The 22,515-nt window shown below is 43.6% G+C and overlaps 3 protein-coding genes across 7 annotated transcripts in view; 2 read left to right on the top strand and 1 right to left on the bottom strand.

The window, feature by feature from the left end:
* Window positions 1-90: 90 nt before the first annotated feature.
* LOC138437243 (collagen alpha-2(VIII) chain-like) lies at window positions 91-13,098 on the bottom strand. 2 transcript variants are annotated; one of them, XM_069584171.1, is made up of 2 exons: window positions 11,782-13,098; window positions 91-178 (listed from the first exon to the last, which is right to left on the bottom strand). In XM_069584171.1, the coding sequence occupies exon 1, from the start codon at window positions 12,376-12,378 to the stop codon at window positions 11,827-11,829; it is 552 nt and encodes a 183-aa protein (XP_069440272.1). In that variant the 5' UTR covers window positions 12,379-13,098; the 3' UTR covers window positions 91-178; window positions 11,782-11,826. The 2 variants fall into 2 exon arrangements, with proteins under 2 accessions (XP_069440272.1, XP_069440271.1); XM_069584170.1 differs by lacking the exon at window positions 91-178 and adding an exon at window positions 2,789-6,120.
* Window positions 11,955-22,515, top strand: part of POC1B (POC1 centriolar protein B) — a 106,540-nt gene continuing 95,979 nt past the window's right edge. For 2 of the 4 annotated variants that reach the window (XM_069584168.1, XM_069584165.1), the window contains exons 1-2: window positions 11,970-12,130; window positions 12,804-12,888. In XM_069584168.1, the coding sequence (XP_069440269.1) occupies window positions 12,116-12,130; window positions 12,804-12,888 (100 nt within the window). In that variant the 5' untranslated portion in view covers window positions 11,970-12,115. Of the gene's footprint in view, window positions 12,131-12,803; window positions 12,889-22,515 lie in introns of all 4 variants that reach the window. The other 2 variants (XM_069584164.1, XM_069584166.1) reach the window with 2 other exon arrangements.
* Window positions 12,900-18,556, top strand: GALNT4 (polypeptide N-acetylgalactosaminyltransferase 4). The gene has a single exon (XM_069584163.1). It carries the CDS (start codon window positions 13,468-13,470, stop codon window positions 15,214-15,216), a length of 1,749 nt encoding a protein of 582 aa, XP_069440264.1. The 5' UTR covers window positions 12,900-13,467; the 3' UTR covers window positions 15,217-18,556.

Here is a 22,515-nt window from a genome sequence, read left to right as displayed (position 1 = left end):
GATTAAAAAGTCATAACCTCTGGCTGAGGTCATCTTGAATATAGATGACGCATTCGTAGTCAAGGGCCAGCCCTGCTGACCTGGAATTCTGGAGCGTTGACTTGTAGGGTTGGCTCCGTGATGGTCTAGCTGAACAGTGTGGGAGTCAGTGAGCCTTCAGGGATCTTTGGTTTCTCACCTGTAACAGAAATTGAAACACTTTCCAAGACCCCTACCCAATATTTTTTTAGCTTTTTGTTGTTCTGAGTAGTCATCAGAAAGAGATTAGCCTGTGTGTAATTTGACAGCAGAATCTGTCAGCAGCAGCAGCAGGAGAGAAGTCAGCTAGTGACTCTGCCTCAGTGGCAATAAATCAGGGCACGTATGAATAGATTACTTTTTCATGTCTTCAGGCAGTATTTCGGGAACTCCTGATCCAACACAGGATGTCGATGCCCAGAAGAGGACATAGCAGGCTATTTTTGGGGAGTTTAAGATGCCATTAACTGATATACACCATGATTTGGTAAGAGCTACTGAGGGAGAAAACACATAAATGATCACACATCATGCCAAGACATATTGGCTAGGCACATGATGATTATATGATTTTTGTCTTTCATCTTTTTAATGTGATGCATCATATTTACTGATTTGCATATGTTGAAACATCCTTGCAACCTAAGGTTGTTCATCTTTTTTACTATAACCATCCTGGTGGCTGTGAAGTAGTATCTCATTGTGGTTCTGATTTATAGTTCTCTAATGATTAGCATCACTACGAACAAAGCTAGTGGAGGTGATAGAATTCCAGTGGAGCTGTTTCAAATCCTGAAAGATGATGCTGTGAAATTGCTGCACTCAATACGCCAGCAAATTTGGAAAACTCAACAGTGGCCACAGGACTGGAAAAGGTCACTTTTCCTTCCAATCGCAAAGAAAGGCAATGCCAAAGAATGCTCAAACTACTGCACAATTGCACTCATCTCACACACTAGTAAAGTAATGCTCAAAATTCTCCAAGCAAGATTTCAACAGTACGTGAACTGAGAACTTCCAGATGTTCAAGCTGGTTTTAGAAAAGGCAGAGGAACCAGACATCAAATTGCCAATATCCGTTGGATTATCAAAAAAGCAACAGAGTTTCAGAAAAACATCTATTTTCTGCTCTGTTGACTATGCCAAAGCCTTTGACTGTGTGGATCACCACAAACCGGAAAATTCTGAAAGAGATGGGAATACCACACCACCTGACCTGCCTCTTGAGAAATCTGTATGCAGATCAGGAAGCAACAGTTAGAACTGGGCATGGAACAACAGACTGGTTCCAAATAGGAAAAGGAGTACGTCAAGGCTGTATATTGTCACTCTGCTTATTTAACTTATATGCAGAGTACATAATAAGAAACATGGGCTGGATGAAGCACAAGCTGGAATCAAGATTGCCAGGAGAAATATCAATAACCTCAGATATGCAGATGACATCACCCTTATGGCAGAAAGTGAAGAAGAACTAAAGAGCCTCTTGATGAAAGTGAAAGAGGAGAGTGAAAAATTTGGCTTAAAGCTCAACATTCAGAAAATGAAGATCATGGCATCTGGTCCCATCACTTCATGGGAAATAGATGGAGAAACAGTGATAGACTTTATTTTGGGGGGCCCCAAAATCACTGCAGATGGTGATTGCAGCCATGAAACTAAAAGATGCTTACTCCTTGGAAGAAAAGTTATGGCCAACCTAGAGATCATATTAAAAAGCAGAGACATTACTTTGCCAACAAAGGTCTGTCTAGTCAAAGCTTTGGTTTTTCCAGTAGTCATGTATGGATGTGAGAGTTGGACTATAAAGAAAGCTGAGCACTGAAGAACTGATGCTTTTGAACTGTGGTTTTGGGGAAAACTCTTGAGAGTCCCTTGGATGGCAAGGAGATTCAACCAGTCCATTCTAAAGGAAATCAGTCCTGAATCTTCATTGGAAGGACTGATGCTGAAGCTAAAACTTCAATACTTTGGCCACCTGATGGGAAGAGCGGACTCATTTGAAAAGACCCTGATGCTGGGAAAGATTGAAGGGTGGGAGGAGAAGGGGATGACAGAGGATGAAATGGTTGGATGGCATCACTGACTCAATGGACATGAGTTTGAGTAAACTCTGGGAGTTGGTGATGGACAGGGAGGCCTGGCGTGCTATAGTCCATGGGGTCGCAAAGAGTCAGACACGACGGAACGACTGAACTGAATGATTAATGATGTCGGGAATCTCTTCATGCTTACTGACCATTTATATATCTTCTTTAGTGAAATGTCTTTTAAAATCATTTGACTATTTTTAAGGCATACATGCTTGAAAAAAATAAAAGTTTGATGTGGTATAGAATGAAATGAGTCATGAATTTTTAAAAAGCTTCTGAGACTGAAGTGAAGGAAAAAAGGGGGTCCTGCAAAGATTGTATGGAAGTAAAGGCAGAGGGAATAGCTAAGACTATGAAGAAAATCAAAGATGGTAATTGGATAGGGAATGACTGGAAAGAGGAGCCACACTAAGTAGTCTCTGAAGCCTCTTTGAGGAGTGTCATTTAAGCAAAGACCTGTCAGCCATCTTCAATTCCATCTTCCCCTTCATCCCTCTTACACACTTACTTGACAAGTCATAGTGATGCTTTACCTCAAATGACCTTCTAATGCATAAGCTCATGATTAGGATGGAGAGGGGAAGGGAGGCATGTGTTGCCTTCGTAATGGGAAAAAGGAGAAAATTCTTACAAGTGAAAACCTGATACAACTGTCAAAATACATGAAAGAAGCTAAGTAAATTGTGAATTATATCATGATTTTATTTATTCTGAGACAATAAAAGCTACATTCTTTCTTTAGAAAATTAAACTATATGTCTTAAAAAAAAAAAAGAGTTATCAGTGTCTGAAGGGAGGTCCGATAACCATTTGCCAACAGGTACCAACCTAGATAGCATATTGAAAAGCAGAGACATTACTTTGCCAACAAAGGTCCATCTAGTCAAGGCTATGGTTTTTCCAGAGGTCACGTATGAGTGTGAGATTTGGACTTTGAAGAAAGCTGAGTGCCGAAGAATTGATGCTTTTGAACTGTAGTGTTGGAGAAAACTCTTGAGAGTCCCTTGGACTGCAAGGAGATCCAACCAATCCATTCTGAAGGAGATCAGCCCAGGGATTTCTTTGGAGGGAATGATGCTGAAGCTGAAACTCCAGGACTTTGGCCACCTCATGTGAAGAGTTGACTCATTGGAAAAGACTCTGATGCTGGGAGGGATTGGGGGCAGGAGGAGAAGGGGACGACAGAGGATGAGATGGCTGGATGGCATCACTGACTCGATGGATGTGAGTCTGAGTGAACTCCGGGAGATGGTGATGGACAGGGAGGCCTGGCGTGCTGCGATTCATGGGGTCGCAAAGAGTCGGACACGACTGAGCGACTGAACTGAACTGCACTGTTGGTTCAGGACCAAGGACAGCACTTCAGTTTCTCTGCCCCCCTCCCTTCATTTCATTTCTGTCACATGCACGTGTACTAAGTCGCTGCAGTCGTGTCCGACTCTGTGCGACCCCATGGACTGGGACCAGCGAGGCTCCTCTGTTCGTGGGATCCAGGCAAGAATACTGGAGTGGGTTGCCATGCCCTCCTCCAGGGCCTCTTCCCAACCCAGGGATCAAACCTGTGTCTCTTATGTCTCCTTCATTGGCAGATGGATTCTTACCGCTAGTGCCACCTGGGAAGCTCTATTTATGTCAACTCTCAAATTTTTTTTACATCCCTACTGCCAGCACCCCAACAGTGCCAGAATGCTCCATTCCAACAGTGCCCTCCGTTCTACTGAAGTTCACCCCCCAAATAGGATGCCATTACTTATATGCTTTCTTTCCTTTCAATACTTCTCTCTTACTTTTGTTTTCAATTTTGGTAAGATACACCCAATATAAAATTTACTATACATCCACCTAGACATACTTTATCTTCTCAAACTGAATCTCTACACCCATAAAATAGTAACTCCACATCTCCTCCCCCGAGCCCCTGGCAAACACCAGATTCTACTTCCTGTCTCTTTCCCTAACCCTGCTACCACCACTTTTTATTTTTTATTCTGTGGATTTCCATAAAATAATTCATTGATAGCATAAGCATCAAGCCTAGTAATTATAAATACAAATTCTCAGACTTTTGATCTACTGAACCAGAAATTCTCAAGTGGACTCAGCTCTCTGCAGTTTAACAAGCAAGCCCTTCAGGTGATCCTAATACTCATTTCCTACAGGAATTTTCTGCAGTAGCTTAACTGTTGGCTTGGGGGAGATGGGTGAAAGTGAAAGTCACTCAGTCCTGTCCGATTCTTTGGGACCCCCATGGAATATACAGTCCATAGAGTTCTCCAGTCCAGAATACTAGAGTGAATAGCCTTTCCCTTCTCCAGGGGATCTTCCCAACCCAGGGTCAATCCCAGGTCTCCCGCATTGCAGGCTGTTTCTTTACCAGCTGAGCCAGAAGGGAAGCAAAAGAATACTAGAGTGGGTAGCCTATCTCTTCTCCAGCGGATCTTCCCAACCCAGGAATCAAATCGGGGTTTCCTGCATTGCAGTCAGATTCTTTACCAACTGAGCTATCAGGGAATCCCTTGAAGTGATGGTTGAATATAAAATAAGACTTGGTTTGAGGCTTAGACCAGGTAGCGACAAAATGCATTTTAAAGAAGTCCTGTGGCATGATTTGCCCAGTGGCTCCCAAATATTAATGCACATTATAATCACCTGGAAAGCTTGTTTGAGAACCTGTAGATTTCTTGTATTCATATCAGACTTTCTAAATTAAAATCTCTGAGGTGGGAATTGGTACTTTGGCTACCCTGATGATTCTTACCTATTTGTTAGCACCATGAAGGATAGACAGACACAGGTAAGTCTGGAAATCGGAAAGTAAGTTGGGATTACAGAAATACTCCAGGAGGCAGAGGCAGAGGGTCTATAGAGGGGCTGGAGCCAAAAGAACAGAAAGATGGGAAAATCAGTTGTGAGAATGTAGTTGATAGGACTTGGTGACTTAATGTTAATTGATATAAATCATTCACAGTCTTTAAAAGAAAAAAGGTTAATGCTTTAATGGTTCAGAAGGATCTGGTACTTTCCTTTCTATGTATTCTCCTCTACTATGAAGCAACTGTATCCAGAAGAGAGTGAAACTGCCGGGCAACAGGCTACAGGTAGTTGTTCAGTTGCTACATTGTATCCAACTCTTTGTGACCCCATGGACTGCAGCAGGCCAGGCTTCCCTGTCCCTCACTATCTCCTGGAGTTTGCTCAAACTTATGTCTATTGAGTCCGTGATGCTAGGTAACCATCTCATCCTCTGCTGCCCCCTTCTCCTTTGCCCTCAATCTTTCCCAGCATCAGGGACCTTTGAACAATGCTGGGCAGCTGAAAATCCATGTATAACTTTTGACTCCTCGAAAAGTTTTACTGATAGCCTACTGTTGATTGGAAGCCTTACTGATAACATACACAGTTGATTAACATCTATTTTGTATGTTATACTTAATATATTCTGAATTCTTACAATAGAGAAAGTGTTATCAAGAAAATCATAAGGGAGAGACAATACACTTACAGTACTGTACCATATTATCCATACCATAAGTTTATGTCATCTGTTTACAAAATGAATCATCTGCCTCTATCTACGTCAATATTGTCTTATATAATACAAAACACTGTAGGTGTTATACATATTACTAACACTAGACATCAAAAATGAAAGGTAATATGAAAAAGAAATCCATACTTGTTTAGAGGTATAACAGTTTCTGCATTGATAATGAAGTAGCAGCAACATGATCGCTTTATTGTAGCCTGGTGTAATCAAACAAATGCTTCATGATAGCCTAGCCTATACACTCACGAATAATCAATATAAAGTTTTTATAGCATACAGTGTAAGTCACTCAGTCATGTCTGACTCTTTGTGAGCTCACGGACTGTAGCCCACCAGGTTCCTCTGTCCATGGAATCCTCCAGGCGAGAATACTCGAGGGGTTGCCACTTCCTTCTCCAGGGGATCCTCCTGACTTGGGGATTGAATCCCAGGGTCTTCCACACTGTGGGCAGACTCTACGGACTGAGCCAGCAGGGAAACTATTATAGCATACAGTATTACAGTCTTATTCACAGTACAGTATTGGAAACATTATTATATCAAAAAAAACTTACCTGTGATGCTAGGCTGATATGCAGTTTGTCTGATTACAAGGGAGAGGCATACTCTATGATGTAATTCTTCGAAAGAAAAATTATAAAACAAAAGAAGGCTAACACACTATTCATTTAATATGAAATATCACTCACCTTATGCCTATGTAAGGATAGACAGAACCTTACATATTTTTATGCATTCATGACATACCTAAATTTCTTAATTTTCTAATATTTCTAGGCTACATAGTTTGTCCAAAAGTTTTTTCAAATTGTTGCAAATTTTCAAAAAAATTTCCAATATATTTATTGAAAAAAAAAATACCACTTGTAAGTGGACCTGTGCAGTTCAAACCCATGTTGTTCAAGGGTTCAGTTCAGTTGAGTTCAGTTCAGTTGCTCAGTTGTCTCCGACTCTAGCTCAGTTTTTCAGTCCAAGTGCCATAAAGAGAAATGAACAGCAGATGGCACCTCTGTGCTATGCCTGAATTCTCAACCTTTGAAGGAAACTGCGGTGCCTGGAAAGCCCCATCGATACAGGAGCCTGGTGGATGGAGGTCAGTCTGTGGGATGGCGAAGAGTCGGACACGACTGAGCAACTTCACTTTCACTTTTCACTTTCATGCATTGGATAAGGAAATGGCAACCCACTCCAGTGTTCTTGCCCAGAAAATCCCAGGGACGGGGGAGCCTAATGGGCTGCTGTCTATGGGGTCGCACAGAGTTGGACACAACTGAGTGACTTAGCAACAGCAGCAGCAGACCTTGGAATGACTGGTGCTAAAATAACAACCCTTCAGAGTGTCGAAGTGGGTCAACTCAATTTCTGATCTGAGGGGGATCTAGAAAAGGAGGGCTAAATAAAGAATCCATTTTGTCCTACCTTTGTACCTGGCTTCTAATGATAACTTGTAGATTTTTAAATATTGTGGCTCCCATTCAGATTAATAAATTTGTAATCTGAGAAGGCCCCAAATGATCACTGTAGCAAGTAGAATTACAGGAACTCAAGCATTCTTGAGTTTAAGGGGAAAAAGTCCCCAACTTTGGCCATTTTTCCAGATGTTCACCTTTGAGCTCCAAAATCACTGCAGATGGTGACTGCAGCCATGAAATTAAAAGACACTTGCTCCTTGGAAGAAAAGTTATCACCAACCTAGACAGCATATTAAAAAGCAGAGACATTACTTTGCCAACAAAGGTCCGTCTAGTCAAAGGTATGGTTTTTCCAGTGGTCATGTATGAAGAAAGCTGAGCGCCGAAGAACTGATGCTTTTGAACTGTGGTGTTGGGGAAAACTCTTGAGAGTCCCTTGGATGGCAAGGAGATCCAGCCAGTCCATTCTAAAGGAAATCAGTCCTGAATCTTCATTGGAAGGACTGATGCTAAAGCTGAAACTGCATACTTTGGCCACCTGATGGGAAAAGCTGACTCATTTGAAGACCCTGATGCTGGGAAAGATTGAAGGGTGGGAGGAGAAGGGGATGACAGAGGATGAAATGGTTAGATGGCGTCACTGACTCAATGAACATGAGTTTAAGTAAACTCTGGGAGTTGGTGATGGACAGGGAGGCCTGGCGTGCTATAGTCCATGGGGTCACAGAGTCGGACACGACTGAGTGACTGAACTGAACTGACCTTTGAGCTTTTGCTATTTGCAAAGTTTAGGAATAGCAAAAAAGAAATAAAAGTAAATATGGAAAATAATGGACAGGGCAGTTTGGAGTAATAAATGAGGCCAGTGGAATGGAAATAAAGAAGGTGTTATATTTCTTGCTTTTTGTAAAACTTCCCAGGAAAAGTGTTAGGAAGGATACAGAATTTTACATATTTTTAATGTGCTTGCAATCACAAAAAATGGCATCATGACTTAGCGATTAAGAGGTGGCATCTGGAAGCACCCCACTAAAATCTAAAATTCTTCCACATCCTAGCTGTGTGCCTGTGACTAAGCAACTTAATGTCTCTGCATGTCAATTTCCTCATCTGTACAAGGGAAATAGGAAAAATATCATCTCTCTATAATGTACAACTTGACTAATATCATTAACACTGATATATATTATATATGAAAGTTAAGAGAGTAAATCTTAAGAGTTCTCATCACAAGGAAAAAAAATTTTTTTTAATGTTGTATCTATATGAGATGATGGATGTTCACTAAACTTACTGTGGTAATCATTCCATCATGTATGAAAGTCAACTCATTATGTTGTATGCCCTAATCTTATACAGTGCTGTGATTCAGTTATATCTCAACAAAACTGGAAGAAAAAAATTAATATTATCTACCCAGTCCATTCTAAAGAGACCAGTCCTGGGTGCTCTTTGGAAGGAATGATGCTAAAGCTGAAACTCTAGTACTTTGGCCACCTCATGTGAAGAGCTGACTCATTGGGAGAGACTCTGATGCTGGGAGGGATTGGGGGCAGGAGAAGGGGACAACAGAGGATGAGATGGCTGGATGGCATCACTGACTCAATGGACGTGAGTTTGAGTGAACTCTGGGAGTTGGTGATGGACAGGGAGGCCTGGCGTGCTGCGATTCATGGGGTCGCAGAGAGTCGGACACGACTGAGCGACTGAACTGAACTGAACTGAATCAGATTCTTACGAGATTTGTCAAAAATTTTAAGGTACTTAGAAGAGTACCTGGCATGTGGTGAGCGTATCATAGGTACTTGAATAAAAATGTTTAAAGCAGCTGTTAAATGATGGGACAATCTGTGATTTTTTTTCTATTCATATTCATTTTTTGATAATTGGAAAAAAAGTTAAATTTATTTTTAACCAAGTGTGCATGTTCAGTCGTGACTGACCCTTTGCCACCCTATGGACAGTAGCCCAGCAGGCTCCTCTGTCCATGGGATTTTCCAGGTGATAATACTGGAGTGGGCTGCCTTTTTCTCCTCCAGGGGATATGCCTGATCCAGGGACTGAACATGTATCACTTCGGTCTCCTGCACTGGCAGGTGGATTCCTTACCAACTGCGTCACCTGGGAAACTTCTTTTAAATTTATTTCTGGCTGTGCTGGGTCTTCGCGGCTGCACGGGCTTTCCTGTAGCTGCGGCAAGCAGGGGCTACTCTCCAGTTGGGGTGCGGGGGGCTTGCCACTGCGGTGGCTTCTCTTGTTTCGGAGCATGGGCTCTAGGGCGCGCGTGAGTTCAGTAGACGTGACTCCCGGGCTCCAGAGCACAAGCTCAGTAGGTGTGCCACACGGGCTTAGCTGCTCCACAGCGTGTGGGATCTCCCCAGATCAGGGATCAAACTCATGTCTCTGGCATTTGCAGGTGGATTCTTTACCCCTAAGCCACCAGGGAAGCCTGTCACCTGGGAATCTCTTTTAACTAAGAGACTTAAGGGAAAAATCCATACCAAAAAATTTCTCTCTTTTTTTGAGCTAGTTTATACATCTCCAACTTTTTCTGTTAATCTGCCGAACCCAATATTAGATATATCTTGACTGTGAGAAATTTTGAGGTCCTCAGAGTTTTCAGAATTATTATGTATTTTATTATTTTTATTGTAGTCAGATAGACATAAGTATTACCATTTTAACTATTTTAAGTGTACAGTTCGATGACATTAAGTATATTCACAATGTTTTGTAACAATCACCACTATTTCCAGAACTTCATCACTTCAAACAGAAACTCCACATCTGTTAAACAGTGACTTTCCATTCTTCCTTATCCCCAGTCCGTTCTATGAACCTCCATTCTACTGTCTGTCTCCATGAATCCACATATTTGAGGTGCCTCACTAGGTGGAATCATACTGTATATGTTCTTCTGTGTTTGGCCCCTTCACTTAACAGAATGTTTTAAGGTTCACCCACGCTGCAGCAGGCTTCCCTCGTGGCTCAGATGGTAAAGAATCCGCCTGCAATGTGGGAGATCTGGGTACAATCCCTGGGTGGGGAAGATCCCCTGGAGGGAAGGCATGGCAACCCACGCCAGTATTCTTGCCTGGAGAATCCCCATGGACAAAGGAGCCTGGCGGGCTACAGTCCACGGGGTCAAAAAAAGCTGGACACAATTGATCGGCTAAGCGCCACATAGCATGTTGCAGCATGTATCAGAATTTCATTCCTTTTTATGACTGAGTAACAGTGCATTGTATGTATCACATTTTACTTACTGATTTATCTGTTGGATACATGAATTGCTTCCACTTACTTGTTATTGTGAATAATACTGCTATGACTATTGGTGTACAAGTATCTGTTCCAGTCCCTGTTTTTACCCTGTTTTTGGGTATATACCTCAGGGTTAAATTTTTAGGAACTGCTTTATTTCCTTTTACGTTCCCACAAGCATCCAGCATTATTTTTTTAATATGTTGGTCTTTTTTTTTTTTTCTTTTAAAGTCAAACCTGGACTGGGAATAAGTAGCAAAGCTTAGAGTCCTGCCGCAGTTTGCTGATAAGTTGCTAGTATCAATCTTGACACATCACCTTCTAGACTAGAGTGATGTTTCTCAATGTACACAGCTGAGACTCCCAAGGCAATCACCTAAGAGGCTTATTATTAATACATCTGTAGGGTCCTTGATTCCACTTCATATATGCTGAATCAGCATCTTTGAGACTGAGGTCCCCTAAAACCATCATTATGCATGCTAACACATGAAACTCAGAAACCTAGATTGTTGAGTTCTCAAAGGCGGGGAAAATATCTCTTTTTGTATCCCTCACTGCCAAATATCCTGGAGATATTCAACAAACATATACTTGAACTAATATTTCAGTCTAAATTTGCTTGATTGCTATGTACAGTATTCATTACAACTAAATTCAACGAGTTAGAAAATCTGTAACAGTGTAGTATGCCTTTCATTTGTATAGACAGTGTATCTTACCAGCTGTGGTCTATGATCCCATCTTATGCTGCCGAGAATGTTTATGCTATATGTAACTTTCAGCTGAGTCCTTCAAGCTTTGTAACAGGGTAAAAAAGGATACGGACTTGGAAACTGGAAGAGCTGTCTTTGTGTAACTTTTGATAATTAAATCAAAATGTCTAAGAATCAAGTTTATAATCTCTAAAGGTCGGCCACATTTCCTATCAACTTCGCAGCGTTGCTGAAGCTCAAATGATACTCTAGTAGGAAAGTCTACTGTAGCAATGTCTATAGTTACCATGTGGCCGGATAATTTAAACAGAACAAAAAATATGTTTCTAAGTCTTCCTAAAGACCTCAAATATGCTACTGTATCAATTTGCAGCTCTAAAGCACAGGCAAACGAGACTGAAACAGAAACACAGCAGAAAACCTTAAATGGATGGAAAACATCCGTTCATTCATTCATCACCTTTATCCAGCATCTACATTTATAACACTCTGGGCGTGTGTGAAAAATAGTGATTAAATAAATTCAAGTCTGTCCTCCAGAGATTTACTTCTCTTGTGTATATTAATAAATAGCAAGCCGCCTCATTTCAGATCAAACTGTCTTCCGCATCAAAAAATAAGCTGTGCGGGACCTGCTTCAAATTTGCGCGCGCTGTCTCTTTAACGCGTAATAGAATTCTGATTGCATCGATCACAGGTTCCTTACCCTCTCCCAACCATCGGTCTCCTACCTGTATCGGTTACTACCCTCCTTCTGGTATCAAGCCGGGGGGAGCTCAGGTGTTAGCAAACGTTGGCTTTGATGTGTGACGACACCTGATCCCCCGGCGTCCGCCTTGCCAGGTGGCGGAGGTCCGGCTTTTCGCGGCGCGGGCGCAGCCTCGGGGCTCGGCTGGCCACGCCTGGAGCGCGGGGTTTGACTGGGGCGCCGTTGTTGTAGTGACCGGGAGGCGCTGCCGCTCCGGGCGGACGGTTCCGGGCACCGCACGGTCCCCCTTCCTACCCCGCCCCCTCCCTCCCCCCGGTTCCCCCTGCGGGCAGGAGCCGGGAGCTGAGCGCTCCCCCATGGCCTCCTCCCCGGTAAGGACGGCCTGCGGTGCGCCTCCCTGGAGCCGGTCCCGCGGGTTGGGGAGCCAGGTCGGGGCTACACCCGCACCTGGCGGGGCATGGAGGCAGGCGTCCTCAGCCGAGTCCCGACCCGCGAGCTCCGCGCCCCTCGCCCCGGGGCGCCCGTGACTCATCCCTTGCCCCCGGGGCACCGGGAGCGCCGAGCCCTGGCGGAGCCCCGGGTGCTCCTCCCCGAGCTCCGACCGCCCCGGCGGCCCCATGCCCCCCCCACCCCAGAATTCTCTTAGGGTTTCCGTGGAGCGCCTGCGTCAGAATCACCTGGGAGGTTTTTGAAAAGTACCGAAGCCGGGGGGCTCCGCCTCGCACCTGTGACCGCGAGCCTGCGGGCGGGGCCCCGGAACGTGCATTTCAATCGCTCTGCCCAGGTGGTCTCCGGCGGGCGCCCGCTCCTCGGCAGCGCGAACGGGGATTCCGCCCGCTCTGCGGGGGGAGGCTGCTGCTCGGCGTACACCCCAATTAGCTGCGGCCGCGCGTGCTCGTTCGGGGTGCTGCTGCTCCCCCACAACCCTCCACCGATGTGGCCGTTCCCGGGCCGGCTCCCGCAGGAGGGGACCGCGCTCCTCTCCGAACCCCCCACATTCGAGGTCTGCACCTGCTTTCAAAACTTGACAACTTTCCTTCCCAGGAGGACCCGGTTCTGGAGCGTTACTTTAAGGGCCACAAAGCTGCGATCACCTCCGTGGACTTTAGCCCCAACGGCAAACAACTTGGTAAGTTTTCTTTTTTTTTCTTTTTTTGTGATGAGACGCTCAATCGGTAGGATTGCCGCCCGTCCACGCTGGGTCCCCGGGAGCATCACGACTGAGGACCCATATGGGTAGAATCGTGTGGAGAGCGGCCGAGATGCAGTTGGAGCGGGAGTGGACCGGAGTCCGGGGTCACCTTGGTGCTCCCGCCCCCGGCCCCGCAGAGTCGCCCACAGGCCTGGGCCCGGGCCTGGCCGACCACTGGCGCGAAGTCGCCACCAGGGGGAGGAAGAGGGAAGGGGAGGGGTTTGTCCTCTGCCCGGGGAGGGTGGGGTGTTGTTGGCTGTAGAGTTTGTGAAAAGTTGTGAGGCAGGCAGGAGGAAGTGGGGAGAGAGGAGTTGGGGGTGCACCGGAGGCCGAGCCCCGCGGAGGTCCCAGGTGACCCCCAGGAAGTCCCCGCGACTGCCGAGGAGCCGAACGCTTGCATGAAAAGAGGGACCTGCTCGGAAGTTCGCTCCTACCTGAGCCCGGAGCTCAAGCGGCGGGTCCCGCAGCCCTTCCCCTGCGCGCGGTGACTCTGGTGGCCGCGTCCGCGCCCCAGCCATGAAGATCCGGATGGCCGTAAGGTGGACGTGGGCACGCAAAAGCTGCCTGCTGCTGGCGCTCCTAACAGTGGCCTACCTCCTGGTGGAACTCTCCGTCTCCACTTTCCATGCCTCCTTACGAGCCGGCGGTGCCCAGGAACCGGGGTCAAGACAGCTCTCAGAGCCGGGGAAGAAAGCAGTGGATTTGTCTCGACCGCTGTATGAGAAGCCCCCTGCAGATTCCCGTGCCCTTGGGGAGTGGGGGAAAGCCAGCAAACTCCAGCTCAGCGAGAGTGAACTGAAGCAGCAAGAGGAACTCATTGAGAGATATGCCATTAACATTTACCTCAGTGACAGGATTTCCCTGCACCGCCACATAGAGGATAAAAGAATGTATGAGTGTAAGTCCAAGAAGTTTAACTACAGGAGACTTCCCACCACTTCTGTCATCATCGCTTTCTATAACGAAGCCTGGTCGACTTTACTTCGCACCATCCACAGTGTTTTAGAAACTTCTCCTGCAGTCCTTCTGAAGGAGATCATCTTAGTCGATGACTTGAGCGACAGAGTGTATTTGAAGACACAGCTTGAAGCTTACGTCAGCAATCTGGATAGAGTCCGCCTGATTAGAACAAACAAGCGCGAAGGGCTGGTGAGGGCCCGTCTGATTGGGGCCACTTTTGCCACTGGCGATGTTCTGACTTTCCTGGATTGTCACTGTGAGTGTAATACTGGTTGGCTGGAGCCACTTTTGGAAAGGATTCATAAGGATGAAACAGTGGTCATTTGTCCTGTTATAGACACCATCGACTGGAATACTTTTGAATTCTATATGCAGACTGGGGAACCCATGATTGGTGGGTTCGACTGGCGTCTAACATTCCAGTGGCATTCTGTCCCCAAACATGAAAGGGACAGGCGTAAATCGAGAATTGAACCATTCAGATCGCCCACCATGGCCGGAGGACTGTTTGCGGTCAGCAAGAAGTATTTTCAGTACCTTGGAACTTATGACACTGGGATGGAAGTGTGGGGAGGTGAAAACCTGGAGCTGTCTTTCAGGGTGTGGCAGTGTGGAGGTAAACTGGAGATCCACCCCTGTTCCCACGTGGGCCACGTATTCCCTAAGCGGGCACCATATGCTCGGCCCAATTTCCTGCAGAATACTGCTCGGGCAGCGGAAGTCTGGATGGACGAGTACAAAGAGCATTTCTACAACCGAAACCCTCCAGCAAGGAAAGAAGCTTATGGTGATATTTCTGAAAGAAAATTACTACGGGAAAGGCTGAGGTGCAAGAGCTTTGACTGGTATTTGAAAAATGTGTTTTCTACTTTGCACGTTCCAGAGGATAGGCCAGGCTGGCACGGAGCTATTCGCAGTATTGGGATCTCTTCTGAATGTTTAGATTATAATGCTCCTGACAACAACCCCACAAGTGCTAACCTTTCCCTGTTTGGGTGCCACGGTCAAGGAGGCAATCAATTTTTTGAGTATACCTCCAACAAAGAAATAAGGTTTAATTCGGTGACGGAGTTATGTGCAGAAGTTCCCGAGCTAAAAAAGCATGTGGGGATGCAAAATTGTCCCAAAGATGGGTTTCCTATCCCAGCAAACATTATTTGGCATTTTAAAGAAGATGGAACCATTTTTCATCCCCACTCAGGACTGTGTCTTAGTGCTTACCGGACACCCGAGGGCCGGCCCGATGTTCAGATGAGAACTTGTGATGCTCTGGATAAAAATCAAATCTGGAAGTTTGAGACATAGATGAGCATACTTTGATGAGTGCTTTGGTCCTGAACTGACAATAGCTTCAGGGGAGTCAGCCTTCAGAGAGCCTCAGTGAAGATTTATTTCATCAACATTCACCCAGTGGTCATCTGCGAGACCTCTGTAAAAGCGGTGGAGCGTTTTGGTTAAAAAACAAAAAAAACAAAAAAAAAACCCCACTGAAACTGGGTAAACAGAGAGCTATTGTTTAATATTTCAAAGTGCCTTATTTTGGGGTTGTTTTATTTAAGAGCTTTGTCAATATGTTCTCTTACTTCTTAAAGAAGTTGACTCGACTGTGACTTGAGATACACAAAACATTTGAGTGCCAGACTTAATCTTAAAGAATATAAAAGTCCAGGCAAAATGAGGGATGATTTATGTTGATGGGTAAGTTCACTGCACATCTCATTAAAAAGAAAAAAACAAAAAACTCAGAAATGTGCAGTTCAAGCTGTTGCTATTTTTGTTGTACATAGAATTTGAATTTCCTTTAGTCAGCACATGAAATTTTAGGTTTTATTTAGTTTTTTTATTCTAATTTTCTGTTATTCAAATAGAAATCAAGGAAAGTTACTCTTCAGGAGAAAGGCCTGGTTTAGTTATCTTGTCACTGGATGTGAATTGGAATTGAGTTTAGAGGTCTTCCTAACATACAGACATCTCAGAAAAATATACCCACATCTGAATGAAATGGGAATCATTTACATTCCACACTTTGTGGAATTGAGGGGATTGAGCTATTAGACTTAACTGCTCTATGTTGATACCTCAGATCGCTCTGATTTTGTAAGCTGTCCTCTCTGTGAACTTGTTTGTGTATATGGGGTATTTTCTGATTGCACTTCATTAAACTTTGAACGTATCAGAAAGGGACTCATTCAGAATACTGTGCTTCTCTTTGTTAATGCTTAATCACTTAAAGTAAACGCTTAATAATCGCTTAAAATAAACACAGTAGAGGCCAACTGTGTTTACTGAAACTTGTGAACTCAAAGTGAGACCTGTTTGACAAAGTCAGTGCAGTTCCTACAGAGTTCTTGCTGATGAGGACTTTTAAGGGTTGATCTTAAGATTTTCCAAGGGGAAGGATAGCCTCTGCAATGGTGGATGGGGCCTTACAGCTTCTTTTCTGCACGGAGTCCCAGACCTGGCGCCTAGATAGCTGTCAGTAATTGTGGGTGAATGAATGGCTGAATGAATGGCTCAGCCAATCAATGTGGCTTTGGTCAAGTCATTTGATTAAATGACTCATTTTGGGCCTCAGTTTTCTCATCTGTAAAATGTGGGTGCTGGAGCAGGTCTTGAAGATTCCCTCCTGCTCTGGAATGTCCTGCTTGTACATTCAGTGGCGGTGCAATCTCTACAACACTTTTATCTCCTCCCTGCTGATGTAGGTAATGTTGTTGAGGAACGGTAATTCCAGGTATGAAGCTGGGAAAAAGAAATGGTTTTTGAAAATTAAGTGAGCTGAGCTCAGCTAAAGTGGTTTTTTTTGGATTGAGTGGAAAGTTGTGGCCAGTGTTTGTATTCATTTTATTTTGGAAATTGCTGAACCAATTTTGTTTTTTATTCTTTGATCTTTCAAACTCTGAAAGGAATCTTTTGGGTTAAGAACATTAACATTTTCTAAACTAATTTATGTGAGAAGTAAACCTATTTTTAAAAAGTTACTTTTACTGTTTTTATTCCAGTGTTATATCCAGAAATCAATCACAGGCTGAATTCAGAATTAAATCTTAACTAGTTCGTTTTGCTGTAGACTTGTGAAAAATGCATGCTCCATAAAGGATCAGTCCACAGTACTCAGAAGTTGTTTTTGGTGTCTACTTGACTACTTGGAGAATAGGAACTTGGCAAAACCTAAATTTAATAAAAGTTTTTAGAATAACCTTTTCAAGCAGTAATATTGCTTTGTAGATTTTGTTTCTCTTATGTTTCATAAAATAAAATGTTAATTATTTTCCATATGTTATGTAGCAAAGAATTGTTTAGATTCTATGTGTCATGTGCATGCCCTTAGGTGTAATTTAGGAAGAATTTGTAATATTGCTTGGAATTCATTCATTGGCAGCAGATATTCTACTAAACCCACCCTCACCCCTTACTCAATCTGCCTTTTGGTTTTTAAAAATCACTCTTCTCTTTTTATTTATTTTTGTTTGTTCTTCTTGCATGCTCAGTCGCTTAGTCATATCCGACTATTTGTGACCCCATGGACTGTAGCCCTTCAGGCTCCTCTGCCCATGGGATTTCCCAGGCAAGAATACTGGAGTGGGTCGCCATTTCCTTCTCCAGGGGATCTTCCCAACCCAGGGATCAAACCTGTGTCTCCTGCATTGGCAGGTGGTTGTTCTTCTTAGCCCCCTATCAGATGGGAGTGCTAAGATTGATGTATTCTAGCTGTATTTATTGGAATTATTTTTATCCTAGAATCTTTCTGCTCTCATCAAAAGAAAAAGGGAGCATTGAAAAGTAAAGCACTGAATTCTTTATTTACCTTTTGCCTAAATTGCAGGGTGTGACCCATTCATCTTTTTAGAAGAAATTTTAGGCTCGTGTTTTATTTATATCAGTAATTCAGAATAAGCGGGTGGTTCATTCTTCACAATAATGTAGGTAATAAAAGAATGAGACATTTACATTTTCATATGTAGGCATTTCCAATTTAATTCCTAAAACACACTGTAAAACTACAAGGTATATTTGATTTCCTACTTCTAATTTATTGATACCAAAGCTCTTTTGCTATATATAATTAACAGATCTTTTAAGTTAATTTACATGCTTAAAAAGTGTTATAAAAATTTGGCAGACAAGAATTTCAACTTTAAATGATCGTTGGTGACTGAACTGAACTGATGTTATTTAGTGTTCAATTCTGTGAATAGGTTGACTCTCTAAATAGTCATTTTTAGCAGCCGTTTAAAAACAATGATAATCTAGTCATCTACAGAGTCTCTATAACTCAAAATAACTTGTTTGTAAAAGAAAATTTGTCTCTGCACCCAGTAGTAGGCTCTTGAGTATTCATTATATGTCAGCAAATAAAACTTTTCTAGGTTGATGGTAGGTTATTTTTCAGTTGTGTAGTTGATTTAGGGTCTCAATTTTAGTTAATAAAATACTTAGTTTTGACTTGTTTGTCCTTTCGAATTGATGTTTTAATAATATTAAATGAGCACAAAGAATGTTGAGATTCAGATTAATCTCTTTTGAACAATGAATTTTTTTGTGTATGATGAGCGATTTCTGTCCTTTTTTCCTTTTGTTAATGATATTTGCAATATTGATTAAGACATGTAAAATAAAACATATGCCTAATTATTTTTGCAAATGGATTCTGATGGTTTTAGTCTCTGGGATCACTCTTTCTACGTACACATTTACAGCTGGTAATAGGAGTAAGGTAAACTTGTTATCATTTTACTTATTTGACAAATGCAGACAGTAGAATATTTAAAAAGTTGAATTCCATGTATTATTTTGCAAAGTGTCATTAAGTAGCAAGGATTCTTTAGTGGTTCTAACACTGTTCATGCACTAAAGTAAAGTGAAGTAGCTCAGTCGTGTCCAACTCATTGTGACCCCATGGACTGTAGCCTACCAGGCTCCTCCAACCATGGGATTTTCCAGACAAGAATACTGGAGTGGGGTGCTGTTGTCTTCTCCAGAGGATCTTCCCCACCCAGGGATTGAACTCAGGTCTCCCAAATTGTAGGCAGATACTTTACCTCCTGAGCCACCAGGGAAGTCTTATGCGTTAACTACTCATAAACAAACTGGAAATGATCAGAAATCTCCGGGACAAATTGGGAGCACTATAAAAGGAAGCAAGTGGACACGTGGGCACGTTAACACAACATTAAAAACCCTGGGCCAAAAAGAAATATGTCTGTCCTGTAACCTGCATAGCGTCACACTTCCCTCAACCTTCTGTCTGTATTACCCTGTCCCTAAGCACAATTCCTGTCCACCAGTAGTATCTTTCTTCCTCTTTTAGTAATCCTTGCCAAACACCCTCCACTCCTGCCAGTCCCTGGCATGACACACTGCCTGAGCATCGCCAGTCTCAGGACTCGGCCTTATATTTCAGGTGTCTTGCAGCCTTATTTAAGGTATGTGTAGTCAAGTTGGCTTCCCAGGTGGCTCATGGTAAAGAATTCGCCCGTCAGCGCAGGAGACACAGTTTACAAGGTTCGATCCCTGGGTCGGAAAGATCCCCTGGGGGAGGAAATGGCAACTCGCTCCAGTATTCTTGCCTGGAGAATTCCATGGACAGAAGAGCTTGGAGGACTACAGTCCACAGGGTCACAAAGAGTCAGACACGACTAAGCATGCATGCACATAGTCAAGCTAAATATATTTTCACTGATCTTTTGGTTTTTTCCTTTTATGTATAGTTTTAAAACTTACCCTCAACATGTGTGTTGTGATCTTCCTAGTAAGGAGTGATAATAATCTTGCTGGTAAGTTTCTAAGTGGCTGCAACCCTATGCAAATCATTTCATCTCTCTGTGTTTCAGTTTCATTAACATTTAAAAAAAAAAAAAGACTGGAAAATCCTTAAAGTCAGAACATTAGTGGTTGCCAGGGCCTGGAGGAGGCAGGAATAGAGACTGATTGCTCATGAAGGTGGACTTTTTTGGAGGGTGTGATGGTGGTGGTGAGAATGTTCTGAAATAAGATGGTGACTGTGGTTGTACAACTTTGAACAAAACACTGAATCGTACACTTTAAAAGGATAAATTTGTGGTATATGAATTGTATCTCAGTTAGAAAAAAACAAAACTTCAGGGGAGAAAAAGTGGCTGGGGAATTTCACGTGTCTCAGAAAAGACTGCTGTTTTCTCTGTCCTTTGGTGGATGGTGGTTTAGTCGCTAGGTCGTGTCTGACTCTTGCAACCGCATGGACTATAGCCTGCCAGGCTCCTCTGTCTGTGGGATTCTCCAGGCAAGAAAACTTGGGTTGCCATTTCCTTCTCCAGAGGATCTTCCTGACCCAGCTTTCAAATCCGGGTCTCCTGTACTGCAGGCAGATTCTTTACCGACTGAGCTATGAGGGAAGCCCCTCCGTGCATACTAGACTTTAAACCAGCCCAGTAGTATTTGTTGTTAATGCTTGAGTCATGCTGTAATTCAGCATAATTAAGGAAGTTAGATAAATCTGTGCACCTCCTAGCTTAGAATTAGGCTACAGGTAGAAATTAGTTTGTATTGGAGTTTTTTCCCTTAAAGTTCAGAAAAACCTCAATCAATCCTTTTGAACAGGAAATAGAGATTATTATAAAAAGTGAAATGAGTTCCAGACAGAGTATATAGCTGTCTGTGGCAGAACTGGAGGCTAGAGAAATCCTAACTCTAGTAGTCGGGTACTGCTTTTCCTTTTCTGCCCAGCTTGATCATTTCTAGGCTGGCTGGGCAAGGATGTCTCCTGTGGGCCAGCAGTGTCCTCCACTGCCTGACCATCGTTCTAACTCATTTATCTATACTTATGTGATCCTCTTTCAAAAAGGAATAGGAGGTATTCTACTTACTTTTTTCTTTTTCCTTAATTTAGTTCTGCTGTTTGATAGGTGCTATCTTATGCTTGGGTATTCATACTGAAGTGTGTAAAACAGATGTGCTTCTTACAATGGTACGAAGAATTCGTGGTCCAGTGATAGACGCAGATAGTAACACGTAAGCACAAATCATGTGCAGATACAACTTGTGGTGAAGAAAAGAACAGGGTTCTTTGAAGGATGGTGACTGGGGCAATATACTAAAGTTTATGGGGGTCAAAGTACATTTCTCTCTGTGTTAGAGTCAACTCAAGGCCTGAAGGAGGAGCTAGCTAGGCAAAGGCTAGAGGCAGAATTTGTTGTTGTTTAGTCACAAAGTTGTGTCCAACTCTTCTGCGACCCTGTGGACTGTAGCCTGCCCTCTGTCCATAGGATTTCCCAGGCAAGAATACTGGAGTGGGTTGCCATTTCCTTCTCCAGGGAATCGTCCCAACCCAGCTATCAAACCGGCATCTCCTGCATTGGCAGGCGGATTCTTTACCACTGAGCCACCAAGGAAGCCTGGAGAGAGATTAGCATAAGCAAAAATTCCAAGTGGGAAAGAGCTTGTCCTTGATCAAGGAGATAAAAGAAGGCCTGGATGGGTAGAGCCTATAAACAACAGGCTCTGGGAGGTGAAGAAAGCTTCAAGACGTGTGGTTGCAGGGCAGGCAGAAGCAGCTCACTGAGTCTTTGGAGGCTGCAGCGGGTTAAACGGCGACCCTCCCGAAGATGTGTCCCTGTCTTGATGCCTGGAACCCGTAAGTGTGACTTCATTGGAAAGAAAAGGTCTTTGCAGGATTTGAGCAGAGCTCCTCCTGAGCTACCTGGGTGGGCCCTAAATGAGACACACAGAGAGATAAGAGGAGAAGGTCACAGGAAACCAGAGGCAGAAATTGCAATGATAGAGCCACCGGCCAAGGAGATCCTGAAGGCACCAGAGTCTGGAAAAGGCAAGGAATGAAATGTCTAGAGCCTTTAGAGGGAGTGTGGTCCTGCCAACACTTGGATTTTGGATTTCCGGCCTCCAGACCTGTGAGAGAATAAATTTCTGTTGTTTTAAGGCGCCAAAGTTACGGTCCTTGGTTACAGCAGCCACAGGAAACTGAGACAGAAGCCATGTTTCAGGCTTTTGTTCTGAGACTCATGGAAGTCTGTTGAAGGATTTTAAGGGAGAGAATGACACAATCTGATTCACACCTCAAAACATCACTCTGGTTTCTAAGTGGATTGAACTACTGTGCGTAGAAAAATCAGTTAGGAGCCATTATAGTAATATCAGCAGGTGATGGTGCTTCAAACTAAGACGGTGGTCTTCAAGCTAGGGTTACTAGCATATGAATAGTGTTTAAAGTCATGGAATAGATAAAGTCACCTGGAAAAAACAGAACAATGAGGGCAAATGGCCCGTTTCCAGGTGGCTCAGTGGTAAAGAATCTGCGGTTAATTCCCTAGTCCCGGAAGATCCCCTAAAGAAGGAAATGGCAACCCACCTCAGTATTCTTGTCTGGGAAATCCGATGGACAGAGGAGCTTGCCAGGTTATAGTCCATGGAGCTGCAAAGAGTCAGACACGATTTAGCGACTGAGTGTGCACACATACAAAAATCTCCAGCCTTTGGGTCAGAAGGGGAAATAACAAGAATCCAAGAAGGAATGGTTAGAAGAATAGGAGGGAATGCCCCTATAGCAGGGTATTATGAAAGTCGAGGTGTAGATAGAGTAGCGTAAAAACGTGGAAAACAGAGAATATG

Source organism: Ovis canadensis, chromosome 3 (assembly GCF_042477335.2).
Source record: "Ovis canadensis isolate MfBH-ARS-UI-01 breed Bighorn chromosome 3, ARS-UI_OviCan_v2, whole genome shotgun sequence".
Classification (NCBI taxonomy): domain Eukaryota; kingdom Metazoa; phylum Chordata; class Mammalia; order Artiodactyla; family Bovidae; genus Ovis; species Ovis canadensis.
This window is presented reverse-complemented; position numbering and strand designations above follow the sequence as displayed.

Excerpts from the sequence above, each read along its gene's own strand:
- LOC138437243 (XM_069584171.1), bottom strand. The coding sequence starts at position 12,378 with ATGGGGCCGCCGGGGCGGTCGGAGCTCGGGGAGGAGCACCCGGGGCTC.
- GALNT4 (XM_069584163.1), top strand. The coding sequence starts at position 13,468 with ATGAAGATCCGGATGGCCGTAAGGTGGACGTGGGCACGCAAAAGCTGC.